This window comes from Helianthus annuus, chromosome 5 (assembly GCF_002127325.2).
Source record: "Helianthus annuus cultivar XRQ/B chromosome 5, HanXRQr2.0-SUNRISE, whole genome shotgun sequence".
Classification (NCBI taxonomy): Eukaryota; Viridiplantae; Streptophyta; class Magnoliopsida; order Asterales; family Asteraceae; genus Helianthus; species Helianthus annuus.
Window position 1 is genome coordinate 173053661 of NC_035437.2, and position 23827 is coordinate 173077487.

The 23827-nt window shown below is 33.6% G+C and overlaps 2 protein-coding genes across 2 annotated transcripts; both read left to right on the forward strand.

Moving 5' to 3' along the window:
- The first annotated feature begins 682 nt into the window (after nt 1–682).
- Nucleotides 683–9646, forward strand: LOC110942174 (2-oxoisovalerate dehydrogenase subunit alpha 1, mitochondrial). The gene is made up of 9 exons (XM_022183918.2): nt 683–1005; nt 4151–4288; nt 4377–4559; nt 5441–5598; nt 6633–6732; nt 6825–6936; nt 8350–8489; nt 8616–8801; nt 9375–9646. The coding sequence occupies exons 1-9, from the start codon at nt 733–735 to the stop codon at nt 9540–9542; spliced, it is 1458 nt and encodes a 485-aa protein (XP_022039610.1). The 5' UTR covers nt 683–732; the 3' UTR covers nt 9543–9646.
- Nucleotides 9647–19231: 9585 nt separating this feature from the next.
- Nucleotides 19232–23537, forward strand: LOC110942172 (F-box protein SKP2B). The gene is made up of 5 exons (XM_022183915.2): nt 19232–19363; nt 19482–19665; nt 21836–22184; nt 22831–22972; nt 23040–23537. The coding sequence occupies exons 2-5, from the start codon at nt 19487–19489 to the stop codon at nt 23411–23413; spliced, it is 1044 nt and encodes a 347-aa protein (XP_022039607.1). The 5' UTR covers nt 19232–19363; nt 19482–19486; the 3' UTR covers nt 23414–23537.
- Nucleotides 23538–23827: the final 290 nt, after the last annotated feature.

Below are 23827 nucleotides of genomic sequence, written 5' to 3' on the forward strand. Positions count from 1 at the left end.
TGTTTAGAGAATCAACATGTGTTTATCCCATTCGCTTTTGATACATTTGGTTCCGTAGCCCCAGAGGCTGTGGAATTCCTAAACAAGGTTCAACGGGTTGTGAATAGTAATCTCTCAACTTTTAAGTGTCGTTTCGTCTTTAGCAGGATTGGTTTTACAATTCAAAAGGGGATTGCGGCGCAGCTTGTTGCCCGTTTACCTGCCACTTGTTTGTAATTTGTTACTTTGGCATTTTAATGAAAATTTCATTCCAAAAAAAAAAATAGAAAAGAAAAAAAAACTCTTCCTTTAAGACTTCAAAACTTTATTTATAAAAACTCATATAATAATTATATTTTTTGTTTATTTACTTAATAAATTCTTCCTTTAAAACTTTGTTTATTTACTTAATAAATTCTTCCTTTAAAACTTCAAAACTTTATTTTATAAAACTCAAATAAAAATTCTTTTTTATTGTTTATTTACTTAATTTCCTACATAATTTGTTTATCAATTATTTATAATACATTCTTAAAATGCCATAATAAAATAATGTAAACTAAACTTATCGTTTTATACTATTGTCATTATCTCATTATTATATAATGTTCTAGAATTATAAATTTATGATTGCTCCGTTCAAAAAAAATAAATTTATGATAGCTATATCAACTACGTACCCTTATAATTTATGAACATGAACCATTCTATTTAACTGCCATACCCCTCTCTCTCTCTCTCTCTCTCTCTAAAATGAGCATCTCACACTGGTTAACAAGAATAGGTGGTGGTAACTTAATCAAGAAAATCATATGTAGCAGTCTAACATTGAGCCATTATCAAGCAACTGCTTCTTCTTCATTTCCCTTTCTTATTAGAAGAAATGAACATAAGGCGATTTTCGCATTCTGCAGCTCAACAAATGTTGCTTTCTTTGGGGCTCGCCGTTACAACTCTACGAAAACTGAGGGACAGCTCTTATCTGAATCAGATGATGAGGATGGTTCTACTTTAGAAGAGAAGCAGGTAAATATACCAATACTGTTTTTCGTTAATTATTTTTTTATGGAACGACGACTTTCTTATATTAGGCTACCGCACTCCCCAAATTAGAGAGCCCCATTGTCCCACTCTGACTAGATTGTGTTGCCTTAACGGACCAACGCTGGCTTCAGAGTTTAGCTTGGGCGTTCCACCGAGAAAGCATATCACCGCTGCCACTTGACAATCGTTATACCATCACAAAAGCAGAACTCTCTGGCGTAAATCATCCACCTTTCATCAGAAATAACTTTATGAAAATAATGATCCAGTTTATTATAAAAAATATTATGAAAATTGTGAAGTGAAAGGATCTAGTTTATTATAAAAAAAATATTTTGGAAATTGTGAATTGACTTTATATTTATTGTAAAAATATATTTTGAAAATTGTGAATTGACTTTATATGTTTATATACTTATCTTGGTTGAAGGAACATCACCATTTTTCTGATTTCTATTTGATATTTATCATATATTATCATCACATTCATATTAATTTACGTTATTTAATTGTAAACATAATTTTAGATTTTATGGTTAAATATTTTTTTTTTTTTTTTGGCGAAAACATATATATATTTGACAAAAGATCAAATACAAATACCCTTATAATACAAAACGTAAGAATATGATGAAAAGATAAAAGAAAGTGATGTCATTTTCGTAATTATTTACTCATAGAGTAATTATCAAAATTACCCTACAAATGATCTTGTAGGATAGATCTTATTGGGTAATTTTGTAAAATGTTTTTGTAGGGTAATTTTGATCTTGTATGGTAATTTTTTTAAATATTTTTGTAAGGTAATTTTGATCTTAAAGAGTATCATAATTACTCTAAAAATGATCTTGTAAGGTAATTTTGATTTTTTAAGATAATTTTGATCTTGTATAGTAATTTTGTACAGTATCATAATTACTCTACAAATGTATCAAAATTACTCTGCAAGTTTCAAAATTACCCTACAAGAACATTTTACAAAATTACCATACAATATCAAAATTACCCTACAATAACATTTTATAAAATTACCGTACAAGATCATTTGTTGATTAATTTTGATAATTACCCTACGAGCAAATAATTACGAAAATGTCACCGCATTTTTTTTTTCATACCTATCGTACGTTTTGTTGGATAAGACTGTTTGTACTTGAACTTAACTCTATATATATATATATATATATATATATATATATATATATATATATATATATATATATAGGGTAGAGATATGGTAAAAAGTGTCTAAAATGTAAGAATGGTAAGAAGTGTTTTAAACCATTGGATATTTGATCTAATGGTTGAGATCAATAGGGTATAAAAATGTAAATTGTGTTTTAATTAGAGGGACCTTATGTAAAATTGAAGGGAAGAGTGTCTTTTTCAATGTTTGAAATATGGTAACCATATCATACACGACCAAAACCTCCTACATTTACTCCTTTTTCCTTAAATATAGGAATTAATGATTCACCTTAATTGTAGGATGTCTTTGGTTACATATTCGTCATACATTATCATAAAGAGAACTGTAATCAGATTCATGGCGTGGTGTTTTAAAACAACTGGATAAAATTGACTATGATTCAAGTCATGGTGTTTTATCTGGAGACATTGTTCATGGCGTGGTGTTTTAAACATCTATGATTCAAGTCATGGTGTTTTATCTGGAGACATTGTTCATGGCGTGGTGTTTTATCAAAACAAAACATTCCCAGATTTTAAAACGCCATGACTATGATTCAAGTCATAGTGTTTTATCTGGAGACATTGTTCATGGCGTGGTGTTTTAAACATCTATGATTCAAGTCATAGATAAAACACCACGACATGAACAATGTCTCCAGATAAAACACCATGACTTGAATCATAGTCAATGTCTCCAGTTTTTTAAAACACCACGCCATGAACAATGTATGATTCAAGTCATAGATAAAACACCCCGCCATGAACAATGTCTCCAGATAAAACATCATGACTTGAATCATAGTCAATGTCTCCAGTTTTTTAAAACACCACGCCATGAACAATGTATGATTAAAAGATGTTGCGATTAAAAGATGATGAAGAATATAAAACAATCAGATGTATAATGTTTCCTAAAATTTCTCCTAATTCAAAATTCGATTCAAACCTTAAAAAACTCATCGGCAGTTTTTTTTTTTTTTGGCAGTTCTACTTGGAAATCAATTAAATAATAAAAATGTCAAATTACTAATATACCCTTTTGAATTAATTAGGATAAAGGACACTTGTCACTCCCAAATTATTTCTCACACTTCTCACAAAAGTCTCACTTTTTACAGGATCCTCTACCTATATATATATATATATATATATATATATATATATATTTGAACGGTGACTTTTTTTTTTGAGTGACCCAATGTCACACCAAACTATTTAAATATTACATACCGGCAAGAAAGGAACAACAACGATCTATTTACTATAAGTTTTCATCTAACCAGTTTTAATTATACCGATTAAGAAATTGAGAATATACAGAAGCTAACGAAAACCCCTTGAGTTGCGAAACTGCGAAAACCTTATGTGACAAACATTTTTTTTATAAAAATTTAGGTCATGTATATACATATTTTGGAACGTTTTGAACAAAAAAAAACCCCAAAATTTAGGTCATGTATATACATATTTTGGAACGTTTTGAACAAAAAAAAACCCCAAAAAGCACAACGTAGTTTTTTCTTTTAAATGTTACATTTTGTATGTTACACTTTTTTAGACATTTACCAAAATATGATTACGTGTAACATAAATATTAAAACTTTTTTTCAACAAGTACTTGGCGCTTTTTGAGTTTTTTTTGGCTTAAAACATTCAAAAATATGTATATGCCTTAATTTTTTTTAGAAAAAAAAGTTTGTTGCATAATATTTTTACAAAGGGTTTTAATAGTTTTCCAACTCAAATGAGTTTTCTCTCTATACTTCCCCTAAGATGACACAAGTTTCATTTTGATCCAAATTTATATGCGATTACCTATCACTTTATTTCTACACTTGCATAGAGTTCATAATTCACTTTTAAGTGTATAATTATAGTAATCATCACAACAAAAAAATGCATGTCAGATTATACTTATTTTTGTTGGAGGGTGTAGGGATTCGATTTTCCAGGTGGCAAGATTGCGTATACAACTAAGCTGAACTTTCTTCCTGCTTCATCTGAGAAGAGGGTGCAATGTTATCGAGTACTTGATGAGGACGGTTACACGATCTTATCTAACATGTCCGAACTAGTAATGATCGATCTATCTATTAGTTACTGACGACTTGTTTTGATTAGCTCGAATTGATTGTTAATTCCTTTGTTATACCAATCATCAGGTGAGTAAAGAGCTTGCATTGAAAGTGTATAGTGGCATGGTTACCCTTAATACTATGGATAAATTCTTATATGAAGCACAAAGGCAAGGAAGATTATCATTCTATTTAACCACCTATGGTGAGGAAGCTATCAACTTAGGATCAGCTGCGGCACTTAGCTCAGACGATATAGTGTTGGGGCAGGTTTGACTAAACTCTTACAAAAAAGAAATGGAAATAAAAAAAATTGATATTTTGAGCCATTTTTATTTGACAAAAATGGAAATAAAAAAGTAGATATATTGAGCCATTTTTATTTGACAAAATTGTTAATAACTTTTACCAACCTATGAGCCATTTTTATTTGACAAATTGTTAACAACTTTCACCCACTTATTAGCCATTTTTATTTGACAAAATTGTTAATAACTTTTATCCACCTATGAAATAAATACATCTAAAAGAACCAATCAGACAATGACACCTAAGCAAAGCCTACTAAGAAGTCTAGAATCTAGCCACAAAAGAAATTAAAAGGTATGATGAACGTGACAAAGAAGCCAATAATAACAAAACACGTGTATCAACACACTCACTCTATACACCTAAATCTTAGCCATTCAATCCACGTAAGTAAAGCTGGCAGGGATATAACTGACACTCTATATACCAACTAAATCTTAGCTCGTGGCTTGAAAACCCATGTTAGCTAGCTCAAGCCGGCTCCCTTTTATCTTGCAAGACTCTAGCCGGCTAACAAGTCCACGGCTAAATTCAAGCCGGCCTAGTTGATTTTCAGTCAATGTCTATTTTGGCAAGGGGGGGGGGGGGGGTTAACGCTTGTGCACTTGAAAACATGTAGAAAACGGCGCGGGCAAACCATTTATCTAACCGATTCGAACGGGTTGTAAATAAATTGTAATCATCTTAATAGGTTGATAGGTTGAACTTAAAAAAAAAATGTTTTATGATGTGTTATATGATCAACAAGTTATGTAGATGGTTCAAATGACCTAGGTGAAACAATGGTTCACAATTGCTTATGGTTTAATCATACTTTCTTAACATGTTATACAATATTGCAGTATAGAGAGGCAGGCATTTTGTTATGGCGTGGTTTCACGGTGCAAGACTTTGCAAACCAATGCTTTGGAAACAACGATGGCCATGGAAAAGGCAGGCAAATGCCAGTTCATTATGGATCAAAGAGCCTCAATTTTGTTACAATCTCATCGCCTTTAACGTATGTCACTATATATATTTCTTAGTCATACTTTTATTTCTTTATTTAAAGGCCAAATTGCTAACACAAGATACTCACACCAAGATATTGATAAATGCATCTTACCTTGTTGGGCCGATTCGTTAAGCTTATCAACCTAAGCTAAGGCCTAGGGCCACCCAAAAACAAGGGTCTTCATTTTTTTTCTTTTGACTTGTTTTGGCCCATTTAAACAATGTTTCTAGGCCCAAAATTTTGGATTTTAAACAACAACTGTCCGCGCACGCTTCATTCCAGAATCCAAAAGCAGAGCCGCAACATAGCAACCCTCGTTACTTGCAGCATCTTTTGAATAACCAATGTGAAACTAATTGCGGATTAGGCGAAATTAGGGCCAGCATTAGGAAAAATCTTTGCTATGGTTATTTAATGACTCAAATCTAAATTGCTAATTTTTCTTTACAACAATGCATTAAAGCCCTGACTTTGTAGTTCGTTTAGCGCCTCCAAAAACATTGGAACGACTATGTTACCTTGTTACTTTATCAAACCATATATATTAGCAACATAAATATACTTTTAGGATAGCAGTCCGAAGAATACCCAAGTATATAAACTTTTTTATAAAGATAATTCATGTCCTGAGATCCTAACTTAGCTTAGCTATTGATGGGATTTACTGAGTATGATGATGAATATGATCCAATGTCCTGAAATTAGCATATAAGTCATCCATGTAACTAAACCATCATGTATGCCATCAAACTATATGCATCATTTATCAAATATACCGATTTCAACTCAAAACACGCAAAATAGGAAAATTCCCCAAAGAGTTTTGAATCGACAAGTTTTATCATATGATAAGTCGACGCCTCATCAAAGACAAATTTGAATTTATAGAAGATGCATATTTGCGTGACCAATATATGTATGAATTTTAATCCATGAGTGATCTTAATGAAAAAAAGTTAAATAAGTGAATAGTGTAATATAAAAACTTCTAAAGGAACTTCTCATTTTAAATCATTATTTATTTATTTTTTCCTTCGTAGCACACAACTTCCACAAGCAGTTGGTATGGCGTATTCCCTAAAAATGGATAAAAAGGATTCTTGTGTAGTGGCCTTTTTCGGAGATGGTAGTGCAAGTGAGGTAGTATGAACCTTTGTTTTTTCATTTGTTATATATAATAATTTATGTGACTATATCTTTTGACTAACGGTCAATGTAATTTTCTTATGAAGGGTGATTTTCATGCTGGATTGAATTTTGCTGCGGTTATGGATGCCCCGGTTGTGTTCATATGTCGCAACAATGGATGGGCTATTAGTACTCCTGTCACCCAACAATTTCGAAGTAATTGTTCTAATGGTTTTACTTTTAATAATGGAATTCCCACGCATTATGTGGGAATTCAGTGGTATTTGTTTCGTTATTATGTTATCTGCTAAGGTTCGGTTTTGCCGAATTGTGCATTAGTATTAACTTGGTTGAAAAAATTAACGTCAAAACACTTTTACAAATAAATACGTTGCAATGGCAAAGTCGGAATTTTATAAATCATATTTTAAAGGTTGTAAGAGAAAAAAAATAACGGTACATCAAAACGTAGATAAAAATGAACATGTCGCATTGATGTGTTTTGAAAACATTATATTTTAAAGGTTATAAGAAAAAAAAAACAAGAGTTGTGCGTGAGCCACGTGTGATGATGTTGGTGGCTAGAAAAGAGTAGAAAAAGCAAATGAAGTGTGTGATGACGTGGTTGGCTAAAGCAAAAAAGAAAAGAAAAAACAAATGAAAAAGTAGAGTTTAAAAGGTAAGTGTTATAGCCTAGCGGAATCTTGTAAAGTTGGATAAGCCTTAGAGTATTCACATTCTATCCATCAAATCTTGAGAGATGGGTTTTTAAATTATAAAAAGTGGTTTAAGTGGTTGTGAGTGGAGGAGAGATAAAATGTTACTGTTCATCTGTATATTTGGGGGGACACTGTTCACCCTGTATAATTTTTTAATATATTTTGAAAGTGGTTGTGAGTAGAGGAGAGAGAAAATGTAATATATATTGAAAAAGAGAGAGAAAAAATATTTGTTTTTAGTGGAAATATATTGATATAGAAGTTGTTTTTTAGTGGAATGTATGTATATTTTTAGTGGATTGGATGTGAATGCTCTTAGTGATCATTAGGTTTTGAGCTCTATTCTCATTATGAGGTTTTTCTCAAATTTATTGGGTTTCCTCCTTAATTTGTGTATAAGCGTTATAGCCTAGTGGAGATAGATATGATCTAGTGGTTCCTTTGGTGACACAATAATACTCAATGGCTCTGTCAGTGATCTAAATTTACCATCCAAAAAAAAGACAAGTGTTAACGGAACAATATTATAACTTTTGAGAGGGCTAAATTCTAAATTTACTATCCATGGTCATATTGCTTGTAAAATAGTTACTTCAACTATAAGATTGCAAGGCACGGTTGGAGCCCCCGTCAATTTATTTATTTAGTTTTAAAGGTTTAAAATTGATGTGGGTCCCACTTTTCATCCGCTATTGCATTCACAAACCAATAATAACGGACCCCTCATTGGCGCCCACGGTATTGATAGAGGGTGCTATTGTTCATTTTTTGATGAGGTGGCATGTGGATGGCGCCCGTAACTTGTAGCCTAAATGTGATTTGACATTGTGAAAAAGGTTTTTTTTTTTTGTGTTCATCAACATGCACTTTTAATAGTATATATATAATATAATGCCTTGCATGTGCACAGGTGATGGGATTGTTGTAAAAGGCCAAGCCTATGGAATTCCAAGTATAAGAGTAGATGGCAACGATGCTCTTGCGGTTTACGATGTTGTTCGTAGTGCTCGTGAGATGGCCATCAATGAACAACGACCAATCCTTATCGAGGTCAATATATACTCTTGTAGTTAACTATAAATCATATTTGCTCTTCAATTTAACTATCTTACTTTCCCAAGTGAATTGTTTGTGATTTCTTATTATCTTTTACATATTGTTATGTGGAAACACAAGGCGATGACATATAGAGTAAGTCACCACTCAACATCCGACGATTCCACAAAGTATCGGTCTGTCGAAGAAATCGAGCACTGGAAAACGCTCCATTCTCCTATAACGAGATTAAGAAAATGGATTGGGCGAAACGGTTGGTGGAGTAATAAAGATGAATCAAAGCTTCATGGTGAGGCGACCACACAGGTAAAGCGATAATAAGTTCAAATACAAATATGCTTATTGTACGTTTTTTACCCTACGAGTAAAATAATTAAATAATTATGAAAATGTCACCGCGTTTTTTTACTTTTCCACATCATTCGTACGTTTTGTACGATAAGTCTATTTGTATGGGATCTTTACTCTGAACGCACATTCATAATCTCATTCTCCGTAAATAGAGTTAAATGTCATTTTAGTATCTGTGGTTTGGGTCATTTTGTTAATTTAGTCCAAAGGTTTTATTTTTTGCTTGTGTGTCCAAAAAGGTTTCATCGTTGTCATTTTGGTCCACTGGTTTAACTTCATCTATTATTTATGTTAACGAGAAAGGCAATTTGGTCATTTTATATGGCCGAATTACCCTTTCTCGTTAACAGAAAAAATGGATAAAATTAACCCAGTGGACTAAAATGGCAACGGTGAAACCTTTCTGGACCCACAGGCGAAAAATGAAACATTTAGACTAAACTGGCAAAATGACTCAAACCACAAGGATTAAAATGGCATTTAACTCCCATAAATAAAAGTAAGTCTTATCGTACTACACATTTGCAGGTTAAAGTTGCGATTGATGAAGCTGAAAAGAAAAAAATGCCACCACTTAGAGACATGTTCACAGATGTATATGATGAGTTACCTTTAAATCTAATGGAGCAAGAAACAATGCTTAGAGAAACAATACAAAAGCATCCAAAGGACTTTCCTAACAACATGCCACTATGAAATCTTTTTTAGGTTAATTTATTTGCTATATGTAACAGAAAATGTACGAGCTTGATTCAATGTTATCCTTTTAATCTATAGCACATAAGCATATTAATCATCAATTGAGTGAAGTCATGTGTAATTTTCTTTATATTATCTCATTCTCTGCTTTGTCCTTTTTCATTTTTTTTTTACTTAAAGCAATTTCATTCGAATCATCAGGGCAAATTACATAAGGATAGCAGGTAGACGAGCAACAAACTGCGCCGCCATCCCTTTTTGAATAGAAAACCTTAATCTACTAAAAACAAAGCCTCGCCCCTGAGGGGTCGAAAAGTTGCTATGGACCACACGCTGAACTCTAGACAAGAACCGAACTGCCTCCGGCGCCAAGGAGAACGTGTCAAACGCCAGGGGGACAAAGGCATGTTGATTATCCTCACAAGCTTTCGCGTGCTTTTCCACCTTCTTTGACTCTGCTTTCAGTACCGCTTGCCCCGCCACAAATCCATTTTCCCGGAACCCGGCTAGTGGGGATACACCTGTGAGATCGACACAAGCATGTTTCCCGCCCTCCCAACCAAAAACTAGCACGTCAGCTGGGCGTAGGGTGGATCTCCCTTCCGACGGGTCTGTAAGAAAATTAACCGGTGCCTCTTTCTTCGCCGAGATCCCTGCTCGTCTGAGAATATCCATTAACGCGTCTCGCACAAAGTCATGGCGATACTTAAACCCCGGCAACTCTCTACAGTGTAACGCATGCTCCCCGTATTTATCTAGGCATGCTTTACGGCAGACTGGGCAAGTTTCATCATTCGGGAACATGGGGATCATCAAACGGTACTTAAGGATTGACCGGTACTCCACCGCTGACATTCGTTAAAAATATAAAACTATGTTTATTGTGTTCTTCATACATGTTAAACTGACTAGAAGGGTGTCCGCGTGATGGAACGGGAAACATAGACATTGTCTGGGTGTGCAATGTTCGGCTTGTTCGTTATTATCCTCAACCGAAACCGAAGTCGTCGATTAGTCTATTTTGTTAACCAATCGGTTTTCGGTTAATTAGTTTAGTGTTAAATTGATGGATTTTGGTTTGATTCGTTTAATTTCAGTTAATAGCCAAAACTAAACTTAGACTAAAACTTTTGTTTCAAAATACATGAAATTGAGGTATAAATAAATGAAATTGATGTATAAATACATAAAATGGAAATATAAATACATAAAATGGAGGTATAAATATAAAAACATAAAATGGAGGTATAAATATGAAATACATGAACTAAAGGTATAAAAACTAGAAATATATGAAAATACGAATGGTTCGGTTCGGTTAATTTTGGTTAAACGATGGTACAAAAATCGATAACCGGTTTTGGTTAATTTGGTTCCAATTAATTAAGTTTTTGTTTGATTTCGGTTCGGATCGTCTATTTTCGGTTCGGTTTCGGTTAAAATTTCATTATTGCTCACCCTTAGACACTCTTAATCACGTAACATATCAATTTTTTAATTAAAAAAAAACTATAGCAATATTATGCTCGAATTAAATAGAATAAAATACTCGTTTTTATGGTGTAATTTTTTTTAAGTATTTACATACAAAAAAGTTATGACCATTTAAAAAACGTGGAGGTAGTTAGTTTTTATAAGGGGATGAAATGTAACCACTAACTAATTATCAACAATTTTGTTAAAGATGAGGAATTAAAATGTAATTAAGATAAGAGATTAAAGTGTAATTAGTGTTTGAAAAACTGTTTTTCACCCTCACTTTAGTTTGTACCTTATGCATTAAAACAAAACAAAATCTTAACTTTTTGGTATTTTAAAATGCTCTCGTATTATGCATTATATATAGAGTATAGATTATGTAGTATTACCCATCGTGTGCATTACGGATAATCACAATTGACAATTCATTAATAAGTTTTATTTGTATACAGCTGTATCCCATGTTTACACATGTAGCTTATGGTGGATTCTTCTATGTCCTCATCTCTTCACTATTCAACTTTCATCAAATGACATTTAGCCCTCGAACTTCATTCTTACACATTCTTTATGCTTCCAAGCTAACTTCTAGGCCGAAACAAGTCCCGAACAATGTCTTTTACATTGCTTATCATCTTCGGGTGTCCACTTCATTTTCGAGCACTTTAATTCCACTGATTTAAGCGATTATCCTGCAAAACCACAATTTCTCGTGGTTATCGCATTCAAACAGTATAATCACTTAAAACACAATGAAAACCCACAATACATTAATGCTCGGGTTTTACCATCTCGATCACATAGATGGCATCGAGAGGACGATGAAGACGGAGCGATGTGAACGTTGGAAAGAGGGTGACCGTTGTAGATTTGAACGTTGGGGTTAAAAAAATAAATAAATAAATAAACCTTTTTTTATCTATAAATACCATTCCACGCCATTTTTATTTACACAATTTCTCCTAATCTCTCTATATCTATACTATATTATAAAGCATTTCATCAAGGACTTCTTAAAAATTAAGAGGTACAAGAAGAAATGCATATATTAATTACATTTTAGGGGTGAATTTGTCTTTCTAACACCATCATTTAATTAAAACCCATAACTCACTTATTTTTTCCAACGTTACTAGGGAGAAAGCCCGTGCGATGCACGACATGCATAATAGCTATTGTTTGTTCGTGGTAAGACGTCTGACACAGCCGGTGCATAACATGTAAGACAATACGCCTACAAAGGGGTGTGTTTAAACTTTATTAAACCATGGACTATAAGTTGTTTCCTTGGCAAAACTTGCCGGCCAAAAAGAAATAAAAAAAGATGTCTTCCAAGAAAAAAAAAACATGAAACAGAAAAAGGAAAAACGCATAAACTCTCGCACGCCTTCCTATCTTATTGGATAACACATAGACCAAACTTTAGCTAATGCATGCCACCGTCATCCCCAATCCCATCACCAGCCAACTGACTGCAGTGAAATAACTTAAAGAAAACTATTAAAAATGGTATACTATGTTTACGTATATATGCATCGAAAAGTAGTACAGGTTTTCATTACTAACACTAAGTGCAGACGGTATACCTTTCATGTGGGTCACTGTCAACTGTTTCTTTTGAATCCGAATCTGCATAAGCAGGCCTGCGAAGAAAAAGCACGAAACATTTATGTAGACGGTTATCCAAAAATAAATATGCACAATTACATGGCGAAACCGTTGACCAAATATACACCGCCCTCTTTGAGTTTGTCAAAGAAATAGTGGGCAATGTTATTCCTTGCGGTGCAATGCATCACACCTCCCTGCATAAATAAAGGCGTAGATTTTTGTTTCAGAATCAAAAGTAGAAAAGCGTAAGAATGTGGGATAGCAGAGGGTAAAAAACTACCTTTATGTCAGTGACAATATAGTCGGTGCTCATTTACTTGCCATTAACACTTGTCACGTCCCATTTTCTACAAACCATTATCATGATAGGTCCAGTGCTCCCTTCATGGAGTTCACTAAGGAACATATGACTGCTTGTACCGTCGGACGTTTGCAAACTAAGGGGCCTGGCCATGGCAATAGAGGAGGAAAGGAAACTATAAACCTACAAACATAACAAAGCCGGCAATCTTATAGCATAACCAAAGACCGTTCAACTGTCTACAAATTAATCATATCCTAATGAATGATATTAAATGACAGGGATATTCAAAGAGGCACAATAAAACAATGCAATTTAATTAATTTTAAAGCGACTTTTGGTATCCTAGCTTGTAGGATGATTGTAATCAATTTTGGTTTAATTGGCTTCATAAACCATGGGGGAAGATGAAGAGGAATGAAGTTCAAAAGTGTGACTCTCTGGCGTCTTAATTCAATTAACTCTTTTAATTCCATTATTTCAATTAACTCATTTGTGTTAACTTAAATTTATAATAAATTGTAAAAAATTAAAATATTATTCACGTTAAATGACCATTTTACCCCAAAATTAACCTCATTTAGTATTGTACTATAAGCATAAAAACTCGCAATTACTTAAATTTTACCGTCATCCTTATGAAATGCTTTATAATATAGTATAAATCAAAAGCACTAAAAATTGAACATGGAACGATCTAAGGGAAAAAAATGGTACCTGCTTTAGAAAAGAGAATGGACTGTTTGAATTCATTCGTAACTTTTCTGAAGTCCGATTAGATTCTGATGAAACACATGCGAGTCAAGAAGCGAACTCGTGAGCGGGTATGAGTGTGAAAAGGTTCCCGTGTTTGTTACGGAGTCGCATTTTATACCGATTTATCGGCTGAAGCCATTAATCAACCCATTAAGTATCGGTTACCATTAATGTTATATGATTCGATTTATTGGAAGATATTTAAAAGATGAAATGGTTTGGTTACGATGAAGAAGATGATTGATGTGACTGTATTATTTGGATAATGAAGTATTGTTTGAAGGTGGTTACGATGGTTGATGTCACTGTCTTTATTATTTGGATTAGATAAATCATCCTTTATTAATTGAATTATTAATGAACTATTATGTGAATTATTTGAATTACTTAGACTTATGGCCCTTAAAGACGATAATGAGAAGGACACTTATGCCCCCAGACTAAGGTAATTAAGTTTTGTACCATAAGCACTATAAATTGTAATTACTTAATTTTTGCAGGTATCCTTGGGAAATGTTTTATAACCTACCACTTGTACACTATTAATTATGAATCGGTGTCAGCCCAATGGCCACCAGCCCGCATTCTAACCCGGAGGTGGCGGGTTCGAGTCTTGCTCGTTCCCAATGCCCCTACGGTAGCGGATTTACCCCCGACTCAGGCTTGCTGGGTGGCAGTCTGCGAGGTGGGATCACCTCGGCGGTTGGGAGGACCGTGGAATATCCCCCCCCCCCCACTATTAATTATGAATGTGATGGTTCATTTATATGGCTTTGGACACAACATAATTTATAAAAAGTTTAATTCTTTTAATTTGATTTAAATACATATTTTAGAGTTGTGTGGCTAACCTAAATATAGTATCATTAATGAACCTTAAAAAATGAAGGTTGTAAAATAGTTGATATAACTAAATTAATGAACCTTAAAAAATGCATTTAAGAGGCTCATAATGAAGGTTGTAAAAAAGTTCATATAACTAAATTTTTGATTCGATTTATTGGAAGATATTTAAAAGATGAAATGGTTCGGTTACGATGAAGAAGATGATTGATGTGACTGTATTATTTGGATAATGAAGTATTGTTTGAAGGTTCGGTTACGATGGTTGATGTCACTGTCTTTATTATTTGGATTAGATAAATCATCCTTTATTAATTGAATTATTAATGAACTATTATGTGAATTATTTGAATTACTTAGACTTATGGCCCTTAAAGACGATAATGAGAAGGACACTTATGCCCCCAGACTAAGGTAATTAAGTTTTGTACCATAAGCACTATAAATTGTAATTACTTAATTTTTGCAGGTATCCTTGGGAAATGTTTTATAACCTACCACTTGTACACTATTAATTATGAATCGGTGTCAGCCCAATGGCCACCAGCCCGCATTCTAACCCGGAGGTGGCGGGTTCGAGTCTTGCTCGTTCCCAATGCCCCTACGGTAGCGGATTTACCCCCGACTCAGGCTTGCTGGGTGGCGGTCTGCGAGGTGGGATCACCTCAGCGGTTGGGAGGACCGTGGAATATCCCCCCCCCCCCACCCCCACCACTATTAATTATGAATGTGATGGTTCATTTATATGGCTTTGGACACCACATAATTTATAAAAAGTTTAATTCTTTTAATTTGATTTAAATACATATTAGAGTTGTGTGGCTAACCTAAATATAGTATCATTAATGAACCTTAAAAAATGAAGGTTGTAAAATAGTTGATATAACTAAATTAATGAACCTTAAAAAATGCATTTAAGAGGCTCATAATGAAGGTTGTAAAAAAGTTCATATAACTAAATTTTTAAGTATATATAGATATTTTTTAAGGCAATCATGGGTTACACATCAATGCATATTTAATAATTATTTAATTACCTGTTGAATTTCAATGCCATGGTTACATCGTCTCTTCCATATCCCTGAATTGAATATTAAATAGAATGATTTGAATGCAAAATTCAATTTGTAAGTTACATATGTTGAAAGATTTTGACTTTATGATTTATTATATCATGTGTTTCTATTTCGATTGGTTTTCTTTTGAATGACCCTACACTTAATTATGTGATATAGTTTCTAATTATATTGATTTGTTTTAAATGGATTATAATAATATGAATCTGAGAGAATTATAACTGCTGGCCTTTTCATATGTTGTAACCAGTATCCGTCATAAATGGGAATAAAAAAAGTCTCTCGTTCAGTGTATAAAATCCTACGTTAATCTAGACGTCTTTGATTAGAATGCAACTCATTGCACGACACACATTCAAAGCTTTAGAAACAACGTACAGGTCTTGTTGGAACTCCTGTTTGTCTGCATTTTTGATTTCGTTGATCCGCAGCTTGCATTAAAAATTAAGGTAACCAACCCACCTCGTAACTTCGTTTCACTTATTAAAAAAACACTAACTTTTATTTCTTTGAATTGTTTGAAAAGTCGATAAATTTTCTCGTGACAGCCTTTCAACTTGAGTAGCATTATGCCATAGATTGTTAGGGGCGGTGTTGATAATAACTGGTCTGTACTCAGTACTATGGGGCAAAACTGAAGAGCAAAGGATAGTGGCAAGGCTAGAAGACTCAATCACAAAGCAACTACTTGAAAAATGAAGAAGAAGTTTCTGAGTCATCCCTTGAGTTGTAAATAAAAAGAAGACAACAAGAAAAAATAAAATACCATGCTGCTCTATCATCTGCATCTAGCCAGATATCCAAACTAAGTTTTCTTTATTCATTAAATAATTGTCAAAAGAATTTATATATTTTATAAGTGATATTGCATTTGTGGTGTTAACAATTAATATATGATGTTTTACACCTTATTCATTGGTAGTTTTCTTTTCTTGAATAATCTTATATGGAAGCTTATTATTTTATTGATGATTAATACTTTATAAGTTATTGTGTAAATCAAGAAGATCGATATCATAATCAAAGTTTATGTTTATTGAAAGTGAAACTGGGTTATGATAAAAAAAAAACAAGTAAATAAAAAAGGCATCACTAATCATTAATATTTGAAATAATTAACATTTTTTGAAGTTGAAAAGTAGTTCCTTTGACTTAAAAAGTCAAAGTCTGCCTCTTTATTTAGAACGACGTCAAACACTAATGTGTTACCTAACATCATAGAACCTAAAAATATGTGTTACCTAACTTACATTCATCATTTGAAGAGGTGTTAAGAATCACTCACAATATCCAATAGTCAACTATGTACAAAAATTAAAAAAAAAAAAGGAATATAGACGATCCATCAAAAATCAAAAAATCCAACTGGTTTTAACCGAACCGTCCTATACACATCCTTGTTTGTCATCCCGCCGCATCGCGCGGGCTTCCCACTAGTTTTTATAAAATCATTTCTACAAAACCCAACCTCTCTTATAAAATTCTTTCATCAAGTTTATTAATTTGTGGATCCATTCAACCCGAATCGAAACCCAAATAATCCGAACCCCAACCCGAACACAAACCCGAATGCTAACATCTTCTCGGCTCCCGCCTACTCGCCTACATTCGACCCGCTCGCGTCCTCTTCATATTCTTTTACGGGTTTTCAACAATCTCACAATGCCTTCCAACAAATGCAAATGCGGTTTGGTAATCCATGGAGCATGTCGTTTCCGAGTCAAGCATAAACACCACCACCACAAAATAATGAGATAGCACAAGAAAAGTTTCGGTTGAAAGAGAAAAGAAGAGAAGAAAAGCAGTAGTTTAGAAAAGAAAAGACGCAATTGGAGGAGTGGAAAACAATGATGACCGACAACGAGTCGTATCCAGAAAAAGACCGCCACGTTTTGCAAAAAATGAAAGACGTGATAGCAAAAAAAATGGGCCTAGACATCGAGTCGTTTCTAGTTATTTAAATTTTTAGTTATGCTGTTTTTAAAATTTTACGTTTTTAGTTATGTAATGTTATTTAAAATCTAGTTACTTTAATTTTAGTATTTAATCTAATTTTGTTTTTATATTTATTTTAATTTAATTAACAAAAAAAGAGGCATGTCTATCCACCATTCCCTTGCTCCATCATTTGGGTTATCATCCCACCTTGTAATGACGTAACTGCTGACATAGAGCTCCATCCTGAAAGATGGAGCAAGACCACTACTCATAGCCTTATATAAATCAAAAACTTAGAAAAGAAGTTAGGTGAACTGTAAAAGAATGATTGGGTGAAAACCTAGTCTTAAGTTTTCTCATACCGAATAATGTTGAACGCATTGTGTTCATCTACAATAAATCCGATACTATCATACTTTGTTTACTTTTTATTTGGTGTGCTAACTCTGTTTGTTTTCGTATTTGCTCTAAATGTGTGGTCTTCTTTCACTTTTGACACATAATGTAGTCGTGGATACGACCTGGATTGATGCAGTTGATACAAATTGTTTTGTGTCTATTTAGGCTAAATAGAAATTAGAAGTATAAATCCAATTTTTTTTAAGAAAAAAGAGCCTTGAATTTTATTTTGTGTCGAGCCACATAAATATTTGAGTCGTCCCTAAAAAGCGCAGAGGAACAACACAAAACATCCAAACTGATTAAGTGATGCTTGGACCTAGGGCTGTAAGCGAATCGAACGAACACAAACAAGGTCTTGTTCTTGTTCGTTTGTTAAGGAAATGAATGTGTTTACAACTGTTCATGAACACTTACCAAGCGGGATTTTTTGTTTGTGTTTGTTCATTAAAGAAATGAAAGTGTTCGTGTTTGTTTATGTTCGTTCGTTAATTTTTTAGATAATGAACACAAACGAAACAAGCGTTCGTGAAGAAGAGAAACAAACACAAACAAGTATATATTAAGTATTTAAAAAATCGGCATCTTTCATCACAAAGAGGGTGCTACTCGAGAAAACGACGTTGACGTTGGTGAAAAGAAATTCCGAAGGTTGTGAGGCATGTAAGATACAATAATATTTATTAAGTTTTTAATGAAATCGGCATCTTTCATCACAAAGAGGGTGCTACTCGAGAAGACGACGTTGACGATGGTGAAAAGAAATTCCGGAGGCTGTGAGGCATGTAAGATACAATATACTAATATATATTAAATACGTTATTAGTGAGAATTTTGAAGTATTCAAATAAAATATAAAAAACCCTAACAAACATAAATGAACACGTTACCAAACGTTCACCAACATAAATGATCGAACAAAAACAACCTTTGTTCATGTTCGTTCATTTAAACAAACGAACAAAATTACTTATTCATCTTCGTTTATATATTATACAAACATACACATACAAACTTTCCACCAAACATCTTCTAAACTGTTTGTTAAACGTTAGATTCAGTGAGATAGAGACATACCATATAGTTGAAATGCGGGAACATAGCTTTATCTAGCATACATCATTGTCATGCTTTTCCAGTAAAGATAAAAACAAAAACCTAATACATATCCAAACAAATATCAATAACTTTAATTCAAAACATGAAAATGATGTACTAAGATTCGTCCACAACCTTCAAAACAAATATAACTGGACCACAAACCTCTCCTCGAAAGTCGAAACTCCCACAACCTTCCTTGCTTACACGTGGAACCAAATGTGTCACCCCTCTTATAAATAAAACCCCTTTTTCTTCTTTCATTTCATGCATTTTTTTCTTATTCTTATCACTTATAAACATAACATCTTCACTTGGTATCTATTCTTTCTTCTTTATTTATTTATTTCCTATGATCAAATTTCGAAACTAATATATTTCATGACCCTTTGTTAGTATTTATTTATTTTATAATATAATACCAATTGAGTGCAGGGTATATGGAAGGTGGTGGAATGGGTGTTGGGAGGGTGATAACCGACTGGAGTGAGATTCCGGTGGAGCTTTTGATGCGGGTTGTGTCGTCGTTGGATGATCGGACGGTTGTAGTTGCTTCTTGTGTTTGTTGTGGATGGAGAGATGCTATTTGTTGGGGACTTACTCGTATTTCCTTTTCTTGGTATGTATTTGTAATGTAATCCTTTGTTTCTATTCCTAATCGTTTGTTTGTTATTTGGTCGAGCGTATATGCTAGATACGCTAAGTAAAAGTAGAGAGTTGATGTGACTGATTTAGCTGGTGAGAGAATATCAAAGAGTTGAGGTGACGGATAGATACTCAAAAGTAGAGAGTTGATATGACTGATTTAACTGATCAAAATATTAAAGAGTTGATGCGACTTATTTAGCTGGTGGGAAACAATAGGAGAGATATGTTACGTTGTTGATGTGACTGATTTAGTTGGAGAAAAAGGTTTTTAGTGGGTGTTTGGGATTCCTTCTTTTTAAAAAGGACTTTTGAGCTCAAAAGGACTTCTTAACCTACTAAAAGTCAGAAGGAATGCCAAACATCATCTAGAAAAGGACTTATATATCTAAAAGGAATGCCAAACACTCTGTGAAAAGGACTTATATGCATTTTTTTGCCTTCAAGAAGGAGAAGTCAATAAGTAAGAATTTCTTACTTTTGCTTCTCAAAAGTCCTTTTGAGTTAAAAAGGAATCCCAAACATGCCCTTAGTAAAACAATAGGTGGGATGCACATATACTTGATGAGTTGTGCTAATCGTACTCTTCTATAGCTTTTTACTAGATGTACTTGGTCGTTGAATCAGTCACATCATTTCTTTGCTTTTTCGTTTCTATCAGAGGGTGCGTCAAGCACATAGGTATGTTTGGCGTCAAATTACACGAGTGTGTTACTTTACGTGCCCCACTAACAAAACATGGGAGGGCACACCCTTAAATAAGTATGTTCACTCGAGAGAGGGTACGTTAAGCCACACCCTTAGACCATGTGTAGTGGTTTAGCCAAATAATGCCCCCACCATGGGGTATTATTCGACACGTGGCAGTCCAGTCAGCATAGGGCGTTATTGCAAAAGTGGCGTAGTGGGAATAATGCCCAAATAATGTCCCTTCCAATCATTAACCCAAAAAAAAACATACTAGTTTCTCATTGGTGGGTCAAACCCAGTCAACCATTCCACAAACCATTCTAGGCGTTTTATATATAACGCTGCAGCAATTTTTTTTTCAAAAATAATGCCCCAAAACGCCTAGTGTAATGGGGGGGGGGGCGTTTTTTTCAATTTTTTTCAAAAATACCGCTCCACTACGGGTGGTCTTAGATATATCCTTCTTTCCTTCCTAAAGAAATTTAGGAGATTGTATATGTGCCTTTTTCTCTACCTATACCCGAATTGACCCGTTTTATATAAATTCGTTAGAATTACCCATCTTTAGCTTTGTAATTCTAACATAATAACCTTTCTTAATCTTGAATTAATAGTATTTTTAGTGATGCTTAATTAGTAACTAGAGCTAGTCATATAACTTTTCTTGATCTTGAATTAGTAGTATATCTATTATATCCCTAGTTTTTTTTTTTTTTTTTTTATAGCTACACTTAATGCATTATCTTTTGTTCTTTTGTAAAACTATTTGGTACTATTTGGTATTGTTGTTATGTCTTCTTCTTTCTTGTCATGTTCGTGTTTTGAATTTCCCTACCCTATGTTTGGTTAGGCAATGTAGATTTAATCAAAGATAAAGCTATGATATAACAAGCCGACAAATAAATGGAAAAATCGGTCTATGTTGCCTATTGCCGTTAAATTCGCTAATAATAGAGATAGTTGGATGATTAAATAGAATTTCTCTTGTCCTAATTGTGACCGGTTTGTATTTATTATCAAACATCCTTTTCATACAACCCAAACTTAAAAGATGGTAGTTTTAACTGAATTTATTTCGTCTTCTCTTCCAATAGCACGGGCTACGTCTCAAGGGCATATTCGTAGTGTATTTTTTTGTTTTTTTTCGGTTTTATAATAACATGATTGAAATTGTGGCCTAATTAGTTAGGTATTTGTTTTACTTTATTTATTTATTATTGTTTTTTTTAAATTGTATGATTGCACGGTAATTTTTTTTTTGGGATACCCCTGATTTAATGGGATAGTTCCGCCACTGAATACTATAATACGGTGCTAATATATGTGACATTGGCCATTCTTTTAATCTAATTTAGCTTTTGATTAAAATTAAATAATGTAAAAATATTATACTTGTGATGGAATAAGGATACTTTTCGTTCTTTCATTTTCATTATATCTTCGGGTTTTTGTAGGTGTAAAAACAACATGAACAACTTGGTGCTTTCTATGGCTCCCAAGTTTAGAAATTTAACGGGTTTAGTCCTTCGTCAAGATAAACCGCAGTTAGTTGACAATGTGGTTGAAACCATTGCAAATAGCTGTCATGATCTTGAAGATCTTGACCTTAGCAAGAGCTTTAAGCTTAGTGATCGATCGTTATATGCTTTGGCACATGGTTGTCAAAAGCTTATTAAGCTCAATATCAGCGGATGCTCTTCGTTTAGCGACGACGCTCTTGCATATCTAAGTAGTTATTGCAGACAATTGAAAGTTTTGAATCTTTGTGGATGCGTAAGAGCTGCATCTGATAAGGCATTGAAGGTAAACGATCCTTTTGGTTTGTTAGAATTCAACAGGGGCGGCAATTTCAAGCCATTTACTTATGAATGGTTTCGATTTTGGTTATGCTTTAGCCGGTCAAATAAGTAAGATAAAAAGAAGTATAGATAAAAGGAAACGGATCGAAGGGTTGAAAATCGCATATATTTTATATGTAATATTTTTGAAGTTACGCATCGACTTATGGATTGGTAAATAATTTCATTATATTTACTATGAAATTGGTGAAAGTATGTTTATAGTGGTTTAAAAGAAGAAATACAACTTTTATTTAATGCATAGTAATGAAATAATACAACTTTTATTATGATATTTAATTAATAAATTAGTAATGAAATATTACAACTTTTATTATCATATTCAACCGATACTATTTATAAAACGATAAACTTTTGGTCAAAAAGTGGGTTGGGTCACTCAAATCCAAACATACCCGTATTGGCTCGTACAAAAATTACGCGTGTTGACCCGTTACTCAACCTTTCTTTCCGGGTCATCTAACCCGTTTTGGCTCGTACTAATTTTTTTGTACACATTTTGACCCGTTACCCAACCTTGCTTTGGCCCGCGTGAATAGCCACGTCTAGATTTGAGTTGATCACGGATATATGCTTGATTATGTGTGCAGGCAATCGGATACAACTGTAGTCAACTTCAGTCATTGAACCTAGGATGGTGCGAGGAAGTTGGTGACGCTGGAGTAACGAGTTTAGCGTATGGCTGTCACGATCTGCGTGCACTCGACTTATGTGGTTGCGTTCTTATAACAGGTAAAACCATTACAACCGCCACATACATTATTTCGAATTTTTAATTCCAACAATTAATTGTATGCAGATGAGAGTGTGATAGCTTTAGCAAACAATTGCCTGCATCTAAGATCTTTGGATCTTTACTACTGTCGAAACATCACGGACCGAGCGATTTACGCATTGGCACATATTCGAGTGAAAAACAAGAACCAAATGTGGGATGGGGTTAAAACCGGGGATGAGGATGAAGACGGGCTCATGAGTCTCAACATTAGTCAATGCACTGCTTTAACACCGCCAGCGGTTCAGGCTCTATGTGATTCATTTCCAGCGCTTCATACGTGCCCGGGTAGGCATTCACTTATCATAAGTGGTTGTTTGAATTTAACTTCGGTTCGTTGCGCGTGTGCTTTCCAAGCGCATCAGGAGGTTAACACACTTGCTCATCATGCTTATTGAAAATCGGGGGCGGTCAAGTGGTTAGATCGGTTTGGTTCATGTTTTGAGTTTAATCATTGTACATATGTTGAATTATCTAGTTTAATGTTTTGGACATTGATATTACAATAGAAGTGTTTGAACACCCCCCCCCCCCTCTCTCTCTCAGGTTTTAAGTGTTTTGTATGACTAAATGACTATTATGTGGGCTCATGTTCCATTTTCATTCAACATTGAGTGATTGACTATTTTTAAATATATTTTCATATAACAAATAATAATAGAAGTTATTTTTTTAACAATTTACATTATTACTTTTAATATTATAAGAAAAGAAAATTTCCAATTATTAAAAATTTAAAAATGTGTTTCTAATAGTTCTGATTTTAAATCTCTTAATATACACTTCTTATATTACTTTAAACATTTGCTCCT

Bases quoted from the DNA above. Each gene is read 5' to 3' on its own strand.
- LOC110942174 (XM_022183918.2), top strand. From the start codon at position 733: ATGAGCATCTCACACTGGTTAACAAGAATAGGTGGTGGTAACTTAATC. The intron at 5,599-6,632 runs GTATGTCACTAT...TTTCCTTCGTAG, and splicing joins ACAATCTCATCGCCTTTAAC to CACACAACTTCCACAAGCAG. The intron at 6,937-8,349 runs GTAATTGTTCTA...GCATGTGCACAG, and splicing joins TGTCACCCAACAATTTCGAA to GTGATGGGATTGTTGTAAAA.
- LOC110942172 (XM_022183915.2), top strand. From the start codon at position 19,487: ATGGAAGGTGGTGGAATGGGTGTTGGGAGGGTGATAACCGACTGGAGT. The intron at 19,666-21,835 runs GTATGTATTTGT...GGGTTTTTGTAG, and splicing joins ACTCGTATTTCCTTTTCTTG to GTGTAAAAACAACATGAACA. The intron at 22,185-22,830 runs GTAAACGATCCT...TTATGTGTGCAG, and splicing joins CATCTGATAAGGCATTGAAG to GCAATCGGATACAACTGTAG.